Genomic DNA, 19,321 nt, shown 5'->3' with positions numbered 1-19,321 from the left:
CCATCTTGTCTAGCATTTGTTGCAGGCAAAAGTCTCCAGCTTGGGTGATAAATTGTATAGTTACCCTAACTACACCCAGTGCTGGGCCAGAAGCTGTGCTGATAGACTGACTAAAACAGACACAACCTCCTGCCTCTTCCTTTAGTTTCTAGTTGCCTTAATTCTACCATGAAAGCTTACTAACTATAAATGGAGAGGACAGGGGATTTTTAACAACAGATGTTAAATGGTTTTACTACTCAAATTGTATAATGGCTATTTAGAGGCATATAGATTATGTATGTGCGCAGAAGCCACATCTCCTCTAAGAAAAGAAAGTTATCAGGAGCTCTGAGTGACAGAGCAGTTGTCATTGGCGGTGCCAATTCTTCACCACTTCCTCCAACTTCTTTTCTGCTCCTCTTCTTGGTCTCTTACCTCTTTTTACTCCTCTCTTCATTAAGAGAAGAGCAGGAGGAGACAAACAGAGCTATCATTTCACTGGTGGGTATGCAAACTTTAGAAGAGAAGTAATTTCTGAGTCAAAGTTTAGAAAACCAGATACTGCATATTCAAAATACAACAAATAAGCCCATTGTTAGTCTTTCAGAGTTCTATAAGTACCAGGGCCCTGTCCATGTTTGTAGGCCCCCATAAAGATAAACAATTTTAAAATGCCCAAACAGGGTTAGAAATATTGTGATCTATTAAATGTAAAAATTACATGGTGAGAAAAGATATAGATCCATTAAACTTCCCCACCTGGGGAACTCCTGCTATTTTTTCAAACATTATAGCCTCCCAATTTAATAAGCCAAGCCCTCAGTCTTTGAGACTTACCTTTAAGAAATTTATTTCTATAATGGCAAAGCTTTCACAACTTATAATTATGCTTAAGAGTCACCCCCAGAGAACCTCTTTTGTTGCTCAGATGTGGCCTCTTTATCTCTCTCTCTAAGCCAATCTCTACAATTAAACTCACTACCCTCCCCCTTACACAGGACATGACTTCTAAGGTATAAGTCTCTCTGGCAACATGGAACATGACTCCCAGGGATGAGACTAGCCCTAACATCATGGGATTGGCAATGCCTTCTTGACCAAAAGGGGGAAAAGAAATGAAACAAAATAAAATTTCAGTGGCTAAGAGATTTCAAAGAGAGTTGAGAGGTCATTCTGGAAGTCACTCTTAAGCAAGCTTCAGCCAGATATTGCAATTTGCCAGAGTATGTCAAGCCCCAACCAACAGTATTCCTGAAAACCCTAAAGAATACCATGGGATCCATCTAAAACTCTAAAAATGTTTTACTTACTAAGTTTATTTTTTTCAGAAACTTAAAGCCTCCGTATTGTTTCTATGCCAGATAGCCCTTAAATCCAGAGGTAACAGTCTTTCCAAGAGCATCAACCAGTGTCATTCTTCTACTCCATAAGGTTGACACCCATTTTTAGCATGGAAGTTAGTGGTCATTGCCTAGATATCCCTGAAAATTGAGAGAAAGATCAAATGAGAGGAAGGAGTTGTAATGGAGAAGTTAGAATTTAACAAATGATTATGATACTGATTAATTATACAGATATCTCTTTTTAGTCTCTAGTATATTATAGTAGCCAGAAGAACATACCTGAAGTTGTTGAACTGTAATTCAGTGGCCCTATTCTTTGATAATGATTGTATAATTATATAGTTTTTATCTTATAACTGTGTTATTGTGAAAACCTTGTGACGACAACCCCTTTATCCAGTGAATGATTAGATGAATAATAAAATAAAGACATACCTGAAAAAAAAAAAGAAAAAAAATTACATGGTGAGCATCTTTCACCAAATTTTTCAGGGTATGTCTGTGATTCTGTGTTTACATTTTTTTGAATATTTTGTTTATATCAGAAGTCTGAATGTGAGGCCCTTCTGGGGCCCAGGCTTTTCCTACACACAGATGTACACACACCTCAAAGCCTCTGCCTATAATGGTACATTTTAGGGTAAGAACAATAAGTACTATTTTATTTTCCACTCCCTCCTTTATAGCAGCATCTGTACTGAGGCCTTTAGGCTGATTGAGAACACAATAATATTCATGTATAAATATTCATATGAAAAGAAAGGTGGGTTGTTTTGTAGACAAAGTTATTCATAAAGCACTATATTTGATATTCAGGGAAAGAAGATTTTCTATTTCTTTTGCCAAGGAAAGACATACTTAGCTAAGGAAAATAAGGAACTAGGCAAGGCTAGTTGCAAAAGTTCTCTGTCAAGAAACACAACATACCATGTTCCCTCAGACAGGGATGGGTACAGATGCAGGCAGAATGTGTTTCTTCCCACTGTGCATTCCAAACCTTCATCAGATGACAAAGCCAGGTTCATTGCTAAGGGGAGCCAGATGCAATTACAAAAGCATCATTTCCACCTCTTCCACTTAATTGCTCAGCACAATCACTGTGAAAAGGCATTGCCTGAAGCAAATCTACATGGGTGCTTACTGACCTTGTAATCTAAAACAGATTAACAGACTTTGGAAATGATTCAGAATCGCCTCTAGTAAGACTCATAACTCTATTTTTAAAATTTTTTTTATTTTTCTCTCTTACTTGCTTGTTTATGATTCATGCCAAGAATTTGGCACAAAATCTTGACCAGACATAAAACCACAACCTGTTTTCTTTTCTCATTTAGATTTCAAAAACCACTTGGGTTGATTCCAATGAAATGGGTGGAGAAGAGAGAATCCAAGAAATATTGCATCTGTATTTACGTCCTGAGAATAAACAGGTAAACAAGTGAAATAGCTTATGATGACATGGCTTGCTTTATTTATGAGGAAACCAGGTCTAGCACTGGTTCTAATCAAAACCAGAATTCAGTTATGGTCTTTTATCTCCAACAAAACTGCAAAAATAATCATTTGCATCACCAACTTTCCAACTGAGTCCTATAGAATACAAATAACTAGTTTAGAGTATTGATTAAAGATAAAGTTTCACTAAAAATGTGGCATTTGGCAGTATGATCATAGGGCTCCCTTACAATGTACCTATCATGATTTTTCCACCTGGAAGAGATCTGTTCCTATTCTCAACCACTTACACATTATGTTCACCACTCAAATTGTACAAAGTTAGTTTTCTCACAAATATTCCTCATATCACTAATTGCATTGTAATATCCATGAGCATAGAGTCCATAAAACAAAGTCCCTAACATGAAAATTTGCTATATATGCATTTAAGATTTGTTACTATTTTGCCTGCAGAATACAGGGCAGCTGAGCACCTGGTGATCAAAGGATGGGCATTGAGATCTCAGACTTCATCTACTCAGATGCCCTTCAAACTTTTTTTTTAAGTGTCTGAACTAATTTTTGTTAAGAAATATAACTCAGAAGCCTAGTATAGAAAACAGATGTAAAAAGGAGCTGGGAGGACAGTCTAATGGACTTGATGTCCTCAAATTTCTCATTTCCCAGGCTTCTTTCCCATCCTAACCACTTTCAAAGAACCTGTAGAATTTCATGAAATATGGTCTAAAAACCACTGGTCTCTTCAATTTACAGATGAGGGAGTTACTAGAGTGGTTGTCTTCAAAATTTTCTGATTACAGACACTTAACAGTAAAAATGTTTTGAGCATATATTCAAAAGTATATTTATATACTAGCAATACTGCTTCCTACAAAACATAAACAAATAATAAAATTTTTACAAAAATGAAAATGCACAAATAATGACCTGAAATTTAGAAATTATGTTTCCATCTCACATCCTGAAAAACCATCTTGTGCACCCTCTGCACCCCATGTGAAAACCACTGGCCTATATATGTAAGAACAGGCATTACCAACCCTCATGACCAGTTGCAATAAAACTAGGATGCAAAATGTCATCATCTATTTAGTTGTCCACTCTTCTTCTTACTCCACAAAATGTCCACTCCACTTCAAACATTATTGTTCTAAAACTATGTTTTTTAGTAATTTCTTCATTTTAACTAGATATAAACTCCTTAGCCTTCTAGTTCCTATATAACAATAAAACCAAAAACTAATTTATAAATCAAATATAACCCAAACTACAAAATCAACTAAAACTGAAGTTACCAGCATGAATTGATTATGTTGGATTTTGATGCTTTGATGAAATTATTACTAATTCTATCACCTAGGAATGACTTCATGTACATATAACAGCAAATGAGACCTAGAAAGGTTTAGAAAATTGGTGGTCTGTTTTCTCACATAGCAAGAAGTCTGTATCTAGGCAGTTGCTGGCATTGGTTTAGGGTTTAACAATGTCAGGACTCTTGCTGTATCCGGAAATTTGTGTTGGTCTTTCCCTCTGGGATGTAAGGTAACTGCTGCAGCTCAAAGCATCATGTTCACTCCACAAGCTGAAAGAAGGAAGAAAGAAGAGAGCATTTATTGGTTCTACTTGATCAGGGAAGCATAAGTTTTCCTGGAATTTTCCACTTACTTCCACTTTGATTGGCCAAAATTTTGTTACATAAACATTCCTAATGGTTGCTGGGAAACTTAGAATTTAGCCAGGCACTTGCCACTTCTGACAAAATTGGTTGTCTATTGCTTATCCAATGTTATATTTAATGGTAGAAAAAAGTAATTAATTTTTCAAAATGTCACTCACCTCATTCTTTTAATTTTTAGTATGATAGTATATTATTTGAGTGTTATTCCTTATCATTGTAGTTACTTTCATTTCAATCACTGATTCATTAATGAGCCATTCAATATCACAGTGCATAGAATATAAAAATCCAAAATATTTTAAAATTCTTTCTAACAAAAAGGGTTTTTTTTTTTTTTCCTGCACTTACAACTACCTTTCCTGTTAATTAATTGATTCAAGTATATAAATGCTAGACATGGCCCAATGACATTTTCATTATTTCAAATCAGTGACTAAATTTATCATTAACTTAAGACTGGGCAGCCTGAGGCAAAGGGACTATAAAGACTAAAAGATAAGGAATATTGAATACACCCTCCTCCTTGTTCACAGTATGCTGTTGAGAATATCCCAGACTAGAACTTATTCTTTTTAAGCAAGTATGCAAAATCTCTATATACCTGATGCTGTCTTCATATATTAATAGCAAATGAAATAAAAATTTATGAGTCAATGCATGATTATCTATGGATGGGTTGGACAGTCATAAGAAAAAAGAGAAAGTACCAAGGCTAAGGGAAAAGCATGTGCAGGCTGTCCTTAGGTGAGCCTATGCAGGTAGGGTATGAGAAGAAGGTCACAGAGATGGCCAGGGACCAGATCATGTGAAGCTCATAAGCAATTTTAAAGATCTTAAATTTTTTCCAGGTAGGATAAGGAGTCTCTCAGCCTAATAAAAGGGTTTTATTAAACAGGGGAATGACATGATCTGAAATAGGTTAGGAGAAGTTAGGCAAATTTCCCAATATCACACAGCTGATAAGTGGTGAAGCTGTGATTCAAATCCAGTTCCATTCTACTCCAAAGCTTATTCACAAACTATACTGCAGTCATGCCTTTCTTCTGATATTATCTAAATCAAATCCTAAACTCAAAGTTTGGATTTTATCAAAGTTTATCCTTGCTTAAAGAGAATCAGTTACATCCATAATAATCTATTTTGACTTTCTGAAATGTATTATGAAATGTGAAAAGAAAAGATGAAATGGAAAACAACCCTCTAGTGACCAAAAACAATTGAAAAACTTCACTATATTAAAAATATTTAAGCAAAATGACATGATAGAGTAATTCAGAAATTGATTTATTTTACTTGTATTTATGTATTGTAAATTACATGAATTATTACATCAAAATATGTACTTTTTATTTCAGAATTATTGTATACAGCAAGTGAGCTGAGCATACAATATATATAAATTCTTTATGAATTTTTTGTATATTTCTTTTCTAGATTGACACCAGGTATATGATTAGATATGTTGAAATCCGTCAGAAAAGCTCAAATTGTTTTTCTACTCATTGGAGGAAAGCTCCCAAGAGAAACTATTCCCTATTCTTGAACAATTTGCAGTCTCGAAGACTGGAAAGTTCAGAGCAAAGCCTTATTCTGTTCTGAAATTCTTCTGTTATTTATTTATTCTGAAATCATATTATTACAACCTCCTTTTTTCCTGTTCTTCTGAGGAGGCTGAGATAAAGACAGATTTATGGAGGAAAGTAACTCTCTCAGAACAAAATTGCACATTTATTTATTCAGTCAAATGACTTCTTGTACTGATTATCCCTTATTTTCTGTACTTTTTAATTTTTATAAGGAGCAATGAAAATAAAACTTATAAGTGTATCAGCTAGTACATCAATCCTATATACACTATTAATTTGTTTTATGCTACTTTAGGAAAAAAAAAAAAGAGGCCACAAATTAGCTTGATAACTGCTGAGTTTATTTTTTTCTTCTCTCTAGACTTGTATTTGTCCAATAGTTTATATTAGTGGTTATATTTTTTGTTGTGAGAACCATGTCTGTCTGATCTAAGAATGAGATATTTTATTGTCATATGCTTTCTTCACTAATTTTATTGAAGACAATTTTTCACACCAATAAATACATTTCTACAGAATTATAATTTTTAACAGCTTCAAAATATTTCATCATATGAACATACTAAAGTTCATTTAAGCAAACCCCTATTGTTGTACTTTTAGGCTATTTTCCATTTTTCACTACTATTAAAAGTCTATGAACAAAATCATAACTCATTTCATTCATTTAACAAATATTCAACAGTCTATTCTTCTCCACACAGCTGAAGTGTTCTTTTCCAAAGACAATTCTACTCGTAATTGTGCCGGTTTGTATATATTGTGTCCCCCTGAAAGGCCATGTTCTTTAATGCAATCTTGTGGGGGCAGATGTATTAGTATTGATTGGATTGGAATCTACTGATTGAATGTTTCCATGGAGATGTGACTCAGTCAACAGTAGGCGAGACCTTTGATTGGATAATTTCCATGGAGGTGTTACTCCACCCATTCAGGGTGGGTTTTAATTAGATCACTGGAGTCCTATAAAAGAGTTCACAGACAGAAGGAGCTCAGAACAGCTGAGAGTGACATTTTAAAGAGCAGCTGAGAGAGACATTTTGGTGACAGTCACTGAAAGCAGACTTTTGCTGAAACTTTGTAGATGCTAGCCCAGTGCTAAGAGAAGCTAAGAGAGGACAAAACATCCCCAGAGCAACATTTTGAAGAATGCACAGGAGCTGAGAGAGGAGCTGGAACACAACCTGGGTTCAGCAGGTGCCAGCCATGTGCCTTTTCAGCTAACAGAGGTTTTCTGGACACCATTGGCCTTCCTTCAGTGAAGGTATACTCTGTTGGTGCCTTAATCTGTACATTTTCATGGCCTTCAGACTATAAATTTGTAATATCCATTTCTGATATTTTGCATTTGGCAGCATTAGGTATAAAAGATAACCTTAGTTCCTGGTGAAAAGAGCAAAGCTTTTTAAAGGAAGAAAACTCTGGTGCTTTCTTACCCCTCCTGCCTCATTGCACACCACATTTCTTCTCTTACCATTCCACCCATGAGGGTCTTCTCTTAGAGCCATGTATTCACTATGTCTCTTCCCACCTAGGGCCTCTGCTCATGCTATGTCTATGCTTGAAACCTTCTTACTCCTCTCTTCTGGTTAGCTTTGTGCATCATTCAGCTCCCAGCTTAAGAGGCCCTTTCTGAGAGAAGCCATCATTGCTCTCTTTGACCATATTAACTATCTCCTTTACATAGCACCTGCCACAGTTGCTACATGTGTGTGATTTTCTATATGTCTCTACCACTAAACTATAACTTCTTGAGGGCAAAGACCTATCATTATATAGCCAGCACCTAGCACATTTACCGACACAAGTATATACATAACGTGTGTGTATGTAAAACATTTATTGAGTGCATGCTACAAATACTATGTCAATTGATGTTTTTATGTGACTTTTCTTATGAATGTTTTTAGGATACATATCTAGAGGTAGAAGAAGTTTAGTCAAAGTATGTATACAGTGTTATGTTTTTAATATATACTGTTGACTTGCCTTCAAGAAAAGTTGAATCTAATTTCAATACCAGGAGTAGTGTGTGAGTGAGAGTCTTTTTACCTGCACCCTCCCAAATGCTTATAATTGTCATCTGCTATAATTTTCATTTTTTGTTCCTAGTAAGAAAGAATATTTGCTTATGTTTATTGATCATTTGCACTTCATGTTGCTTAAATTCTTAGGTCAAAATCCTTCAGCAACACTTTACCAATAAAGATCCATAGATTCCTATGGTTGTACAACTTTCTTCTTGGAGATCTGCAATACTTTTCAAAGTCTGTGTTTCATCTGGATAAAATTATAAAAAGAAATCAATACAGGTGTATTTTAGACCATCTGGAGGACCACTTTATAACTAAATGATTTTAGTAACAATATTTGCCTATGATCAAAATGGAACCAAATAACATAAGTTCACCTGTCAAAAATAAGAAAAAGACAAAGCAGACTTAATGAAGTGATGTTATAAATACCAAGAAAAGGCCAAATGATGCTACAGTGTGCTCTATGAATAACAACTTCATAGTAGCTTAAAAACTCAATACTGTATTCCACTCGTATTTTGAGAAGAGACTTAATTTCTGCAAAACAACATTATGCTGGTTTTAAACTGTTATGTACCCCATAAAAAGCCATGTTCTTTAATGCAATCTTGTGGGGGCAGACCTAGTGTGGGTGGGATCTTTTGATTAGGTTGTTTCCATGGAGGTGTGACCCTGCCCATTCAAGGTGGATCTTAATTGGTTTACCAGAGTCCTTAAGAGAGCTAGAGCCAACACAGACCAAGAAGCTTGGAAATGCAGACAGAAAGTTGTTTGAAGATGCTAAACTAAGAGATGAGGCCCAGAGTTTGCCCTGGAGAAGCTAAGTGAGAACCCACAGATGCTTATTTCTGATTCCACACTGGAATCAGAAGCTGAAAGCAATGCAACCTGGGAGCAAAGGACAGCAGACACCAGCTGTGTTCCTTCCCAGCTGACAGAGGGGTTGCAGACACCATCGACCGTTCCTCAGTGAAGGTATCCTCTTATTGATGTTTTAGTTTGAACACTTTTATGGCCTTAGAACTGTAAGTTTGTAGCTTAATAAATCCTCTTTATAAAAGCCATTCCATTTCTGATATTTTGCATTTTGGCAGCATTAGCAAACTGGAAGAAACATCATCTTTCATGTTAAATTATTATTAGTTGGATTTTACGGTCTTTGTAGAGACCTTTAAAAATTTATTATAAAAATCTGGTTTTGTTTTATAGTGTCATAATACTTTTAAATTGGTGCCTGGTTGCCAATATACAATTAATTTTAATCAACATTTGGAGTACTTAAGACTATTTTCAGACCCTGATGGGCCCTAGCAACCAGAGTAGTGACAGTAGCAACATCTGGAATGACAAGAGCAACCACAATCAAAGAAGCCCTTGCCAGATGGGAAGAGAAAACCATCAGAAGCTATCCAAAGCCAAAGGGATAAAGCTTTATGCCCAGATTCCCCCTATTGAGAAGATGGATGCATCCTTGTCCATGCTTGCTAACTGCTAGAAGTTTTCACTGTCTACAAACTGTATTGAAAAAAATTGCTAACCTGAATGGCTTAAAAAAAAACTTGGGGATATTGTCTTTAGGAAGAAACAGCATAAAGAACATAAATGGACTGGAAGTAGTAGGAGACACATTAGAAGAACTGTGGATCTTTTACAATTTTATTGCAAAGTTGAAAGGGATCCACGTAATGAAGGAATTGAAGATTCTCTACATGTCTAATAACCTAGTGAAAGATTGGGCTAAATTTGTGAAGTTGGCAGAACTGCCATGTCTGGAGGAGCTGGTGTTTGTAAGACATTCCCTTGCAAGAAAAATACTTTTCTGAAGGGAGATGAATAAAAGGCAAGCAAGGGAATGTCCACACTGGAAAAGCTGGATGGTACCTGTGGTGGTTTAGAGGCTGAATGTATCCCAGAAAGAATCATGTTCTTTTAATCCATTCTTGTGGGTTTAGACCTATTGTGGGTGAGACCTTTTAGTTAGGTTATTTCAGTGTGGAGTGCCTCAGGGTAGGGTCTTGGTCCTCCTATTGGAGTCCTTTATAAGAGGATAAAAGCCCAGAGAGCTCAGAAGAAGCCCCAGAGAAGCTGAGACAAGGACACACCCACAGAAGCTCAAAGAGGAAGCCACTGAAGCCAGAAGCTGAAAGTAATGAAACCCAGAATGAAGGACAAACAGACACCAGCCAGGGGCCTACCCATGTGACAGAGGTATCCTGGATGCCATTAGCCTGTCTTCAGAGTCCATGTATCATCCTCTTCATGCCTTGAGTTGGACATTTTCATGGCCTAAGAATTGTAATTTGTAAGTTAATAAATCCCCTTTGTAAAAGCCAACCCATTTCTTGTCTATTGTATTCTGGCAGCTTTAGCAAACTGAAACAGGACCCCAGTAATTAATTAAAGAGGATGAAGAAGAGGGTAACTAACTCCACATTTTCCATTTAGTGTTGACTTTTTAAATATTTTAAGAACAATAGATAAGTTTTATACAGTTGTCTATTTTAACAATTCTGTGTTAGGGAAAAGTTCTTAAGATGATAAAACAAATCTCTCATACTCATCTTCTTGTTTCTTAATTTACAGAAATATTGTTTATCTCCAAAAATGTTAACATCAACTTTATATATTCTAGTGCTCTTTTTAGAAACTACAAATTTTTAGTTACTGTTTTCAGTCCCAGTTATGTGCCCTATGACTCAATTTACTGAAGCCTTTATAGACTAATTGTTTTTAACAACAAAGGAACAAACATGATTCATTACTAAACTTCATTAGTTTTTTTTTAGGACTGTCATTTTAAAAGTTATGCTTAATTTTTGAATCTGTGGACCATCTTTCCTGGAAGTTCATCTCCTCTTGATTCAGAAGCACAAATGTGTCATGCCCTTCAGAAGGTAGCATGACGATGGGAGGAGATCCTTGTATAAATACAGCAGCAACCCTAGTACCAAGATCCCAAAATCCAGTTGGAAAAGCTATTGGTGAAAGAGAAAAATTAGTATCTTGGAGGTGTTCTATCCTATGTTGTATTTACTTATTGGGTTTTTCCAAAATGTGTGCATTATCAACTGGAATTTATATTGCGTTTATATGCATGGCCACTTGAGTCACCATGCACAGTCATTCCATGATGCAGGTCAGTGGTTAAGTGACTGCCATGATCATTCCTTTTCCAATAATGTGATCATGCTACTCATGTGGACCTGGTGTAGGCACTGTTTTGGTTTATAAAGCAGAGCTATGTTTGAATTCCTGGCCTAAATGCTGGCCAGAGATATATGTCAAAATTGCCCTAATGACTTTGGTCTGATGACCTTCGTTGTTAGGTTATAAAAGTATAGGACTTAAAGACTGGATTTGATACCTTTCAATAAGTGAAACCTGGTATGGAATATGAATATTTTCCTTAAAAAAAGTGGCTTTATATTACTCAGCTGTGTGAAACACAATCATAGGGCAACATAATTTCAATTGAAATCTATAGTTAGCACTGAACTAGTGAATTGTGAAAAAGCAGTACCTATTATCAATACTACAACCATAAGATTTATTGCTCAAAATACCACCAGCACACATTAAAGAGTGAAAGAAAGTGCTGTTAATATTTATGCCAGTACACTATAAGTATATATCTGGCTTTGTAGGAACTTCATATCCCATAACAAACAAGTGAAGGGAGAAATGGGGATTTAGCTAGTTGTGTTGTCTAGTGGTTAGGACTGGGTACAATAATTACATGAATTGGGCCTTTGAAATTTTACTCACTGATTGAACAAAGAGAAGCAATGAGTATTGTGCAGAAGAGTCATACCTAGTACTGGGTAGAAAATACAAAATGTCACCATGTACAAAAACAAAGTATGCCAAGAAAAGAGCAAGCAGAACTTGATGTGAATTTCTCTAATAAATTAGACAATAAGTACAATTTACTAATCCTATTCATTTCCCTATAAAGAGGAACTGCACTAAGAGTCTCTAAGAACACACAGTAGACTTAAGCAACAAACATTCAATTTGGCTTTAAATTTTATGTTTTTTTTTCAGTTTGGCATCTATAAGAGCTGGTGACTAACAAATTCATCTCTCTGAACCCAACTGTCCCCTGAATTCCAGACCCAAATATCCAACTGCCTACTTGATATGTAGCAGCTACTTCAAAATTAACATATGTCAAAACAAACTTTTGATATATCCCCACCTAAACTGGATCCTCTTCCAGGGTTGCCATTTCATTAAATGACACTTCATGAATAATTGCTCAAGCTCCCAAACGTGTGGAGTCATTCTCAACCTCTCTCTTTCTCCCACATCTAAAACTCTGTGTAGTCCTATGGTAGTTTGAATTATCTATCTCTGAAAAAAACATAATCTTAATCCATTTTTGTAGGTGTGAACTCATTGTAAATTTGACCTTTGGTAGTTATTTTTAGTTGAGGTGTGGCAAACTGAATCAGGATGGGTATTTTTTTTTAATTGCAATTTTATTGAGATATATTCACACACCATATAATCCATCCAAAGTATACAGTCAGTGGCTCATGGTATCATTTAGTTGTACATTCATCACCACAGTCAATTTTAGAACATTTTCATTACTCTGAAATAAAGTAAAAAATAAAAATAAAAAAGAACACCCAAACATCCCATACCTCTTACCCCCCTATTATTTGTATATTTTTTGTATTTCTTTTATTACTCATCTGCCATACACCAGATAAAGGGAGTGTCAGTCACAAGGTTTTCATAATCACATGGTCCCATGATAAAAGCTATACAGTTATACAATTATCATCAAGAATCAAGTCTACTGGATTACAGTTCAACAGATTCAGGTATTACCTTCTAGCTATTCTAATGCACTAGAAACACAAAAGGGATATTTATAGAGTGCATAAGAATAACCTCCAGGATGACCTCTCAAGTCTATTTGAAATCTCTTAGCCACTGAAACTTTACTTTATTTCATTTCCTTTCCCTCTTTTGGTCAAGAAGTCTTTCTCAATCCCAATTTGCCAGGGCCAGGCTCATCCCTAGGAGTCATGTCCCACATTGCAAGGGTGACTTACACCCCTGGCAGTCATGTCCCACATAGTGGGGTGGATAGTGAATTTATTGACAGAGTTGTCTCGGAGAGACAGGTCACATCTGAGCAACAAAACAGATTCTTTACGGGTGACTCTTAGGCGTAATTGTAAGTAGGCATAGCTTCTCTTTTGCAGGGATAAGTTTCATAAGGGCAAGCCCCAAGATTGAGGGCTTGATTTATTATACTGGGAGTTCCTAGTGTTTGTGAGAATATCAGGAATTCCCCAGTTGGGGAAGTTTAATATTTTTACATATTCCCCCAGTCCCTCAAGGGGACTTTGAAAACACTTTTTTATTTAATGAAGGGTCTTAATCCTATTACTGAAGGCCATATTAAAAGGAAGACACAAGCCATGGGGAGGAACCAGAAACAGAAGTCAGTAGGAACCAGGAAGAGAAGGGAGAGGACATTACCATGTGAAGAGAAAGACAAGGAACTTCAGGATTGCCAAAAGCCAGCACCAAAACCAACCCCACAGTCTTCAGGGAGCAAGTAAGCCTTGCCAGGATGGGAGACTTCAGGGAAAAACATAGTCTTGCCGATGCCCTAATTTGGACTTCTGGCCTCTGAAACTATGAGCCAACAAATTCCTGTTGTTTAAGCCAACCTATTATGTGGTATTTGTCAAAGCAGCATGGGAAACTAAGACAAGCACTAACAGCAAAATAATGCTTCCCATGGATTGCAAGTTTCTTTGAGGTCTGGGCTCTGGCTAATTCTGATTTGTGCACCATTTCTGGTCTATTTTTTGGTTAATAGAAAGAAAATTTTATCTTATAATCACATTTCCATAGCTGTTTAGCCTTATTTCTGTATGTTAGAAGATTGAATACTCATTTCCAAATCTTTTTCCTTGTTTTCTCTTGTCATCTCTCAGTTGACCAAATGACATCATCCAAATGATATCAATATGCTGTGTGTTCTTGTATATTTGAAAATGAATGCTTTTTGTCTTCATTCTTGAACAATAGCTTGGCCAAATACAAAACCCTTGAATCATATTTCCATCCTTGAATATTTGTTTAACATTGTTTCACTGTCTTTCTGGTGCTGGAAGGTGCTATTCAGACGTCCAAGACCAGCCTGGTTTTTATCTTTAGTAGGTGGCTTATTCTTTTTAATTGGAATTCCTTTTATAATCTTGAGGTCCATTAATTTTACAAATATATGTCTTGGTGTTGAATACTCTGTATCAATTATTTCTCAGATATAATGTACCATTTTTATATTCAAAATATTCTATTGCATAGAATATTTTCATTTCCAATTAGTTTTGTATTCTTCTTCAGTTACACCATCTAAGAGTATGTTTCATTCCTTGAATCTGTCCTCCATACCTATTCTTTTTATCTAATCCCTTTAAACTCTTACATATTTAGCACTTACTTTTGCTCAATTTATTTGTCTGTTCTCCATGCCCCATACTGCCTTTTCAGCAGTGTCTATTTTATTTTCTGGTTATATTTTAACAATATAAATAAGATGATCCTAGTAGTTTACTTTCAGATCCTTATTGATTCTTGTGAGTATATCTTCTTATGACTTCTTTTTTTCAAATAAGCCATACTTTCAGTTAGTTCTTTGAGATTATGAATAAGGTCTTGTTTGAACAGTGCATCTGCTTCCCGGCATAATTATTTTCATGTAGATACTTTTTACCTACTTTTACAGATTAAGTTCTTTTTCTTGTCTTCTGTATTAGTTAGGGTTCTCTAGGGAAACAGAATCAACAAGAGATATCTTAAATATAAGATTTTATAAAAGTGCTTCACACAATTGTGGGTATGCACAAGTCCAAATTCTGCAGGGCAGGCAGCAAACTGGCAACTCCAGTGAAGATGTTCGATGAACTCCTCAGGAATGAACTGGCAACATCAATGAACTCCTCAGGAAATGCTTCGCTGTTTAGCTGAAGAAGAAGTGAAGGTCCTCTATCTGTTTTGCTTAAAAGTCTTCAACTGATTGAATTAAATCCAGTTGATTGCATTCTCTCATTGTGGAAGACACTCCCGTTGTTCATATAATCAGTCACAGCAGCAGCCGACTGACTGATGACTTAATAAACCAGCCTTCTGGTTTATTAACCAGCCACAAGTGTCCTTGCTGTAATGGTTAGGCCAGTGCTTGCTTGACCAGACAGCTGGGTACCATCACCTGGCCAAGTTGGGCACATGAACCTAACCATCACATCTTCCTTCTCCCCTTCCACCTTCCTCTCCTCTTACTTTTCCTTCACTTTTGCTTGGCTCTATGCTTATTTTCCTCTAGTTATTACTCATCTTTGAATGTGGCCAATTCTATCTAAAGCAGCTTATTGTTTATGAAATGACAAATAAGGGTGAGGAGGTGAATGAGCAAGGGAATCAGGCAAATTCACTCTAACTTTGGTGTCTCAGGACCTTTATGCTAAATATTCTGAGGCCTTTGCCTATACACAGTCATCTGCCCTGGAGAGAAAGGGGAATATTTGTGAGGATCACAGGAAAATCTCCAAGGTTACTCATTTTTATTCAATGGTTTAGCATTTTATTATGTATTTTAGCTGCCTGTGATCAGCTGCTTCAAAGCAAATGGCCTCTGTCTCTTCACTACCCTGAGAAATGGACTGCTTTTCATCTTGAAGAGATAGTATGTCTGCTTCTTCTTTGTCTCCACATTGTGAATCAGAGATACTCCCTCAGACCACTATTCCCCAGAATCTTGGAGTACTAAGTACAAGGACACTGATCAGGCCTTTTTGCTTTAGAGGAATTTTGAAATTTACACTAAATCTATAGAGGTATGTTTTACTTCTTAACATCCACCCTCAAATTGATCCAAATTTCAATAGATATGATTTGCAGCTGTGTCTGTGTCCTAGTTTCATTGGACATGGAGCTTAAAATTATTTTGTTCTTTGTAATGTTTGTCAGGTTTTACAAAGAAGGAAGAATAGAAATGCTTTTATTCCTCCATCTTCAACTGGAAGCTTATAAATAAAAATATGAAACCAGTCCTCAAGACACTCATAGTCTAGTAAGAATAAATCATCCTTAAACAAACAGTATTTCATATGCTATATGGTGTATTATTCAAACAATGCTCATTTTTTTGCTTTTACTATCTCTTATAAATATAGCTTTTCAAAAAGTGTACATGTAAGCAAAATTTATAATTTTATATGACATTAAATCAGCAGAATTTATGCCTTTATTCACACATAATTAGGAAAATTCAAATTAAAATAGAAATGAGACATCATTGAACAATCATAATATTTACAAAAGTATTAAGTTTGGCAGTACCAGGTTTTAATAAGGATATAGAACATAGGGAATTCTCATAACATTGGAGGCATTAATGTTACTCCTTGTATTTCCCAGAAAGTATTCTACATATGAATAAGAGATAAATAAAGAATTTCCATTCCATGTTTACTGGTAATAGCAAAACCCTGGAAACAAACTAAGCATCCCTTAATGGGAAAATGGATAAATAAATTGAAGTAAATAAAGCATTGCCATATGATACAACAATGAAAACGAATGAGCTAAAGCTACATATCTAAACATGGATAAATCTCAAAAATAAAAATGGGTGAAAAATAAACTTGAGGAAGAACAAGTGAAGTAGGCTGTCATTTGTGTAAAGCTGAAAGTTGCATAAAACAACATTCAGAGGTCGCAGCAGCTGACGGCGGGGGAGTGTCCTTATCCTAGCGAATGGGGCTTGGGCCTGTGAGCCAGTTGGAGTCGTAGCGGCAGAAACGATTGGGCCGAACGGAGGAAGACATGTTGCTCTTTGTGGGGCAGGTAACATCTAAAGGAACTGGTTTAAATCCTAATGTCAAAGTTCGGCAAGAAATTCCTCCTGGAAGTAGTGATGCCACTCCAGTAACTCATGGAACCGAAAGCTCTTGGCATGAAACAGCAGCCACATCAGGGTCTCATCCTGAGGGTAATACAGAGCTTTCTGATGATACATGTAAGGAATATGAAGTAATGTATTAATCATCTTGTGAAACCACAAGAAATACTGCTGGCATTGAAGAATCATCTGATGGAATGATTTTAGGACCAGAAGATCTGAATTACCAAATGTATGATGTTTTTGGAGAAAGCAATTCGGCAATTTCTACAGAAGACCTAAAAGAATGTCTGAAGAAACAAATAGAATTCTGTTTCTCACGAGAAAATTTGTCAAAGGATCTTTACTTGATCTCTCAAATGGACAGTGATCAGTTTATCCCAATTTGGACAGTTGCCAACATGGAAGAAATAAAAAAGCTGACCACAGACCCTGATCTAATTCTTGAGGTGTTGAGATCTTCCCCCATGGTACAGGTTGATGAGAAGGGTGAGAAAGTGAGACCAAGTCATAAGCGTTGTATTGTTATTCTTAGAGAGATTCCTGAAACAACACCAATAGAGGAAGTGAAAGCTTTGTTCAAAAATGAAAATTGTCCCAAAGTGATAAGCTGTGAATTTGCACACAATAGTAATTGGTATATCACTTTCCAGTCAGACACAGATGCACAACAGGCTTTTAGATACTTAAGAGAAGAAGTTAAGACATTTCAGGGCAAGCCAATCATGGCAAGGATAAAAGCCATCAATACATTTTTTGCTAAGAATGATTATCGACTAATGGATTCTAGTGTGTATAGTCAGCCCATTCAAACTCAAGCACAGTATGCCTCACCAATCTTTATGCAGCCTGTATATAATCCTCACCAACAGTACTCACTCTACAGTATTGTGCCTCAGTCTTGGTCTCCAAATCCTGCACCTTATTTTGAAACACCGCTGGCTCCCTTTCCCAATGGTAGTTTTGTGAATGGCTTTAATTCACCAGGATCTTACAAAACAAATGCTGCTACTATGAACATGGGTCGACCAACCAAAAAACTCATGTGAAGCCTCACTTTAGGTCATCCAGTGGTTTAGAACAGTCAACAGAGGGCTCTGTGTTATTGGGGGATGGACCATTGAACAGCTCTAGTTCGAGTAACTTTACAACTGAATGGCATAACCCTACAGTAACAGGGCATCGGGAGCAAACTTACCTCCTAAAGGAGACCCCCACTTTGCAGGTGGAACAGAATGGGGACTACAGTAGGGGCAGGAGAACTCTTTTCAGAGGTCGAACACAACGGGAAGATGACAGGCTCCCAAGACTCCATCCCGCAACTGCTGAAGCAAAGGCTCCAACACCAAAGTTTGACTTATTAGCCTCAAATTTTCCTCCTTTACCTGGAAGTTCATCGAGAGTACCAGGTGAACTTCCTTTGGAGAATAGGATGTCTGATGTTAAAGGTGTCTACAAGGAAAAGGATAATGAAGAGTTGAGAATTAGTTGTCCCGTGCCTGCAGAGGATGAGGAGGCAGACTGTAGCTCTGCCCAACAGCTCAGTTTGAGTACAAGTCCTCCATGTGTAGCTCAGCTTCCTGCATTAAGTACAACTCAGCAAGAAGAGGATCAAGTGCAGGATTCCTCTGTTCAGAAGGATGTTCTCAACCAGGCAACTTTACCAGTTTCTTCACCAAGTACTGCAAAGCCATCAAGGACAAATACTGCTTCACCATGTAATAGTAATATAAATGCACCTGTAGCTGTGGCCCTATAGGAACCCCGAAAGCTGAGTTATGCTGAAGTGTGCCAGAAGCCCCCTAAAGAGCCATCTCCAGTTCTTGTGCAGCCACTACGGGAACTTCGCTCCAATGTAGTATCTCCTACCAAAAATGAAGAGAATGGAATTCCTGAGAAGTCCATTGAGAAACCACATGAGAGGCCTGAAGCAAGGGCTAGTAAAGATTGTTGTGGCTTCCGAGGCAATACCATTCCCAGGGGAGCAGCTGGAAAAGTCTGAGAACAGAGACGCCAGTTTGGCCATAGGTCTATACCTCAGGGAGTGACTCGACGTAATGGCAAAGAGCAATATGTGCCACCCAGATCACCAAAGTAACAAAACAAGAACAACAAAAAACAAAACAAAACTATTCAGAAACTTCTCTCTCTTCTCAATTAAACTTGAGCCATGGCTATATTGAACTGTTGTGGAGGGGGAAGGGGATAGCTAGGAAAGAAACAGAAGAAAATAAGTCCTTAAATCATTATGGATTTTGGAGTTGTAAGCATTAGAATCCTGAAATTCATCTCTAAAGTGATTT

At 36.7% G+C, this 19,321-nt stretch overlaps 1 protein-coding gene and 1 pseudogene across 1 annotated transcript; both read left to right on the top strand.

Annotated features, from left to right (window-relative positions):
- Positions 1-9,429: 9,429 nt before the first annotated feature.
- LOC119527507 lies at positions 9,430-10,512 on the top strand (annotated as a pseudogene).
- A 6,430-nt stretch (positions 10,513-16,942) lies between these two features.
- On the top strand, positions 16,943-19,116 carry LOC119527500 (la-related protein 4-like). The gene is given in 2 exon segments (XM_037827584.1): positions 16,943-18,047; positions 18,050-19,116. Coding segments are annotated over 2 exon segments (2,172 nt in total).
- The last annotated feature ends 205 nt before the right edge of the window (positions 19,117-19,321 follow it).

This window comes from Choloepus didactylus, chromosome 1, assembly GCF_015220235.1.
Source record: "Choloepus didactylus isolate mChoDid1 chromosome 1, mChoDid1.pri, whole genome shotgun sequence".
Classification (NCBI taxonomy): domain Eukaryota; kingdom Metazoa; phylum Chordata; class Mammalia; order Pilosa; family Megalonychidae; genus Choloepus; species Choloepus didactylus.
This window is presented reverse-complemented; position numbering and strand designations above follow the sequence as displayed.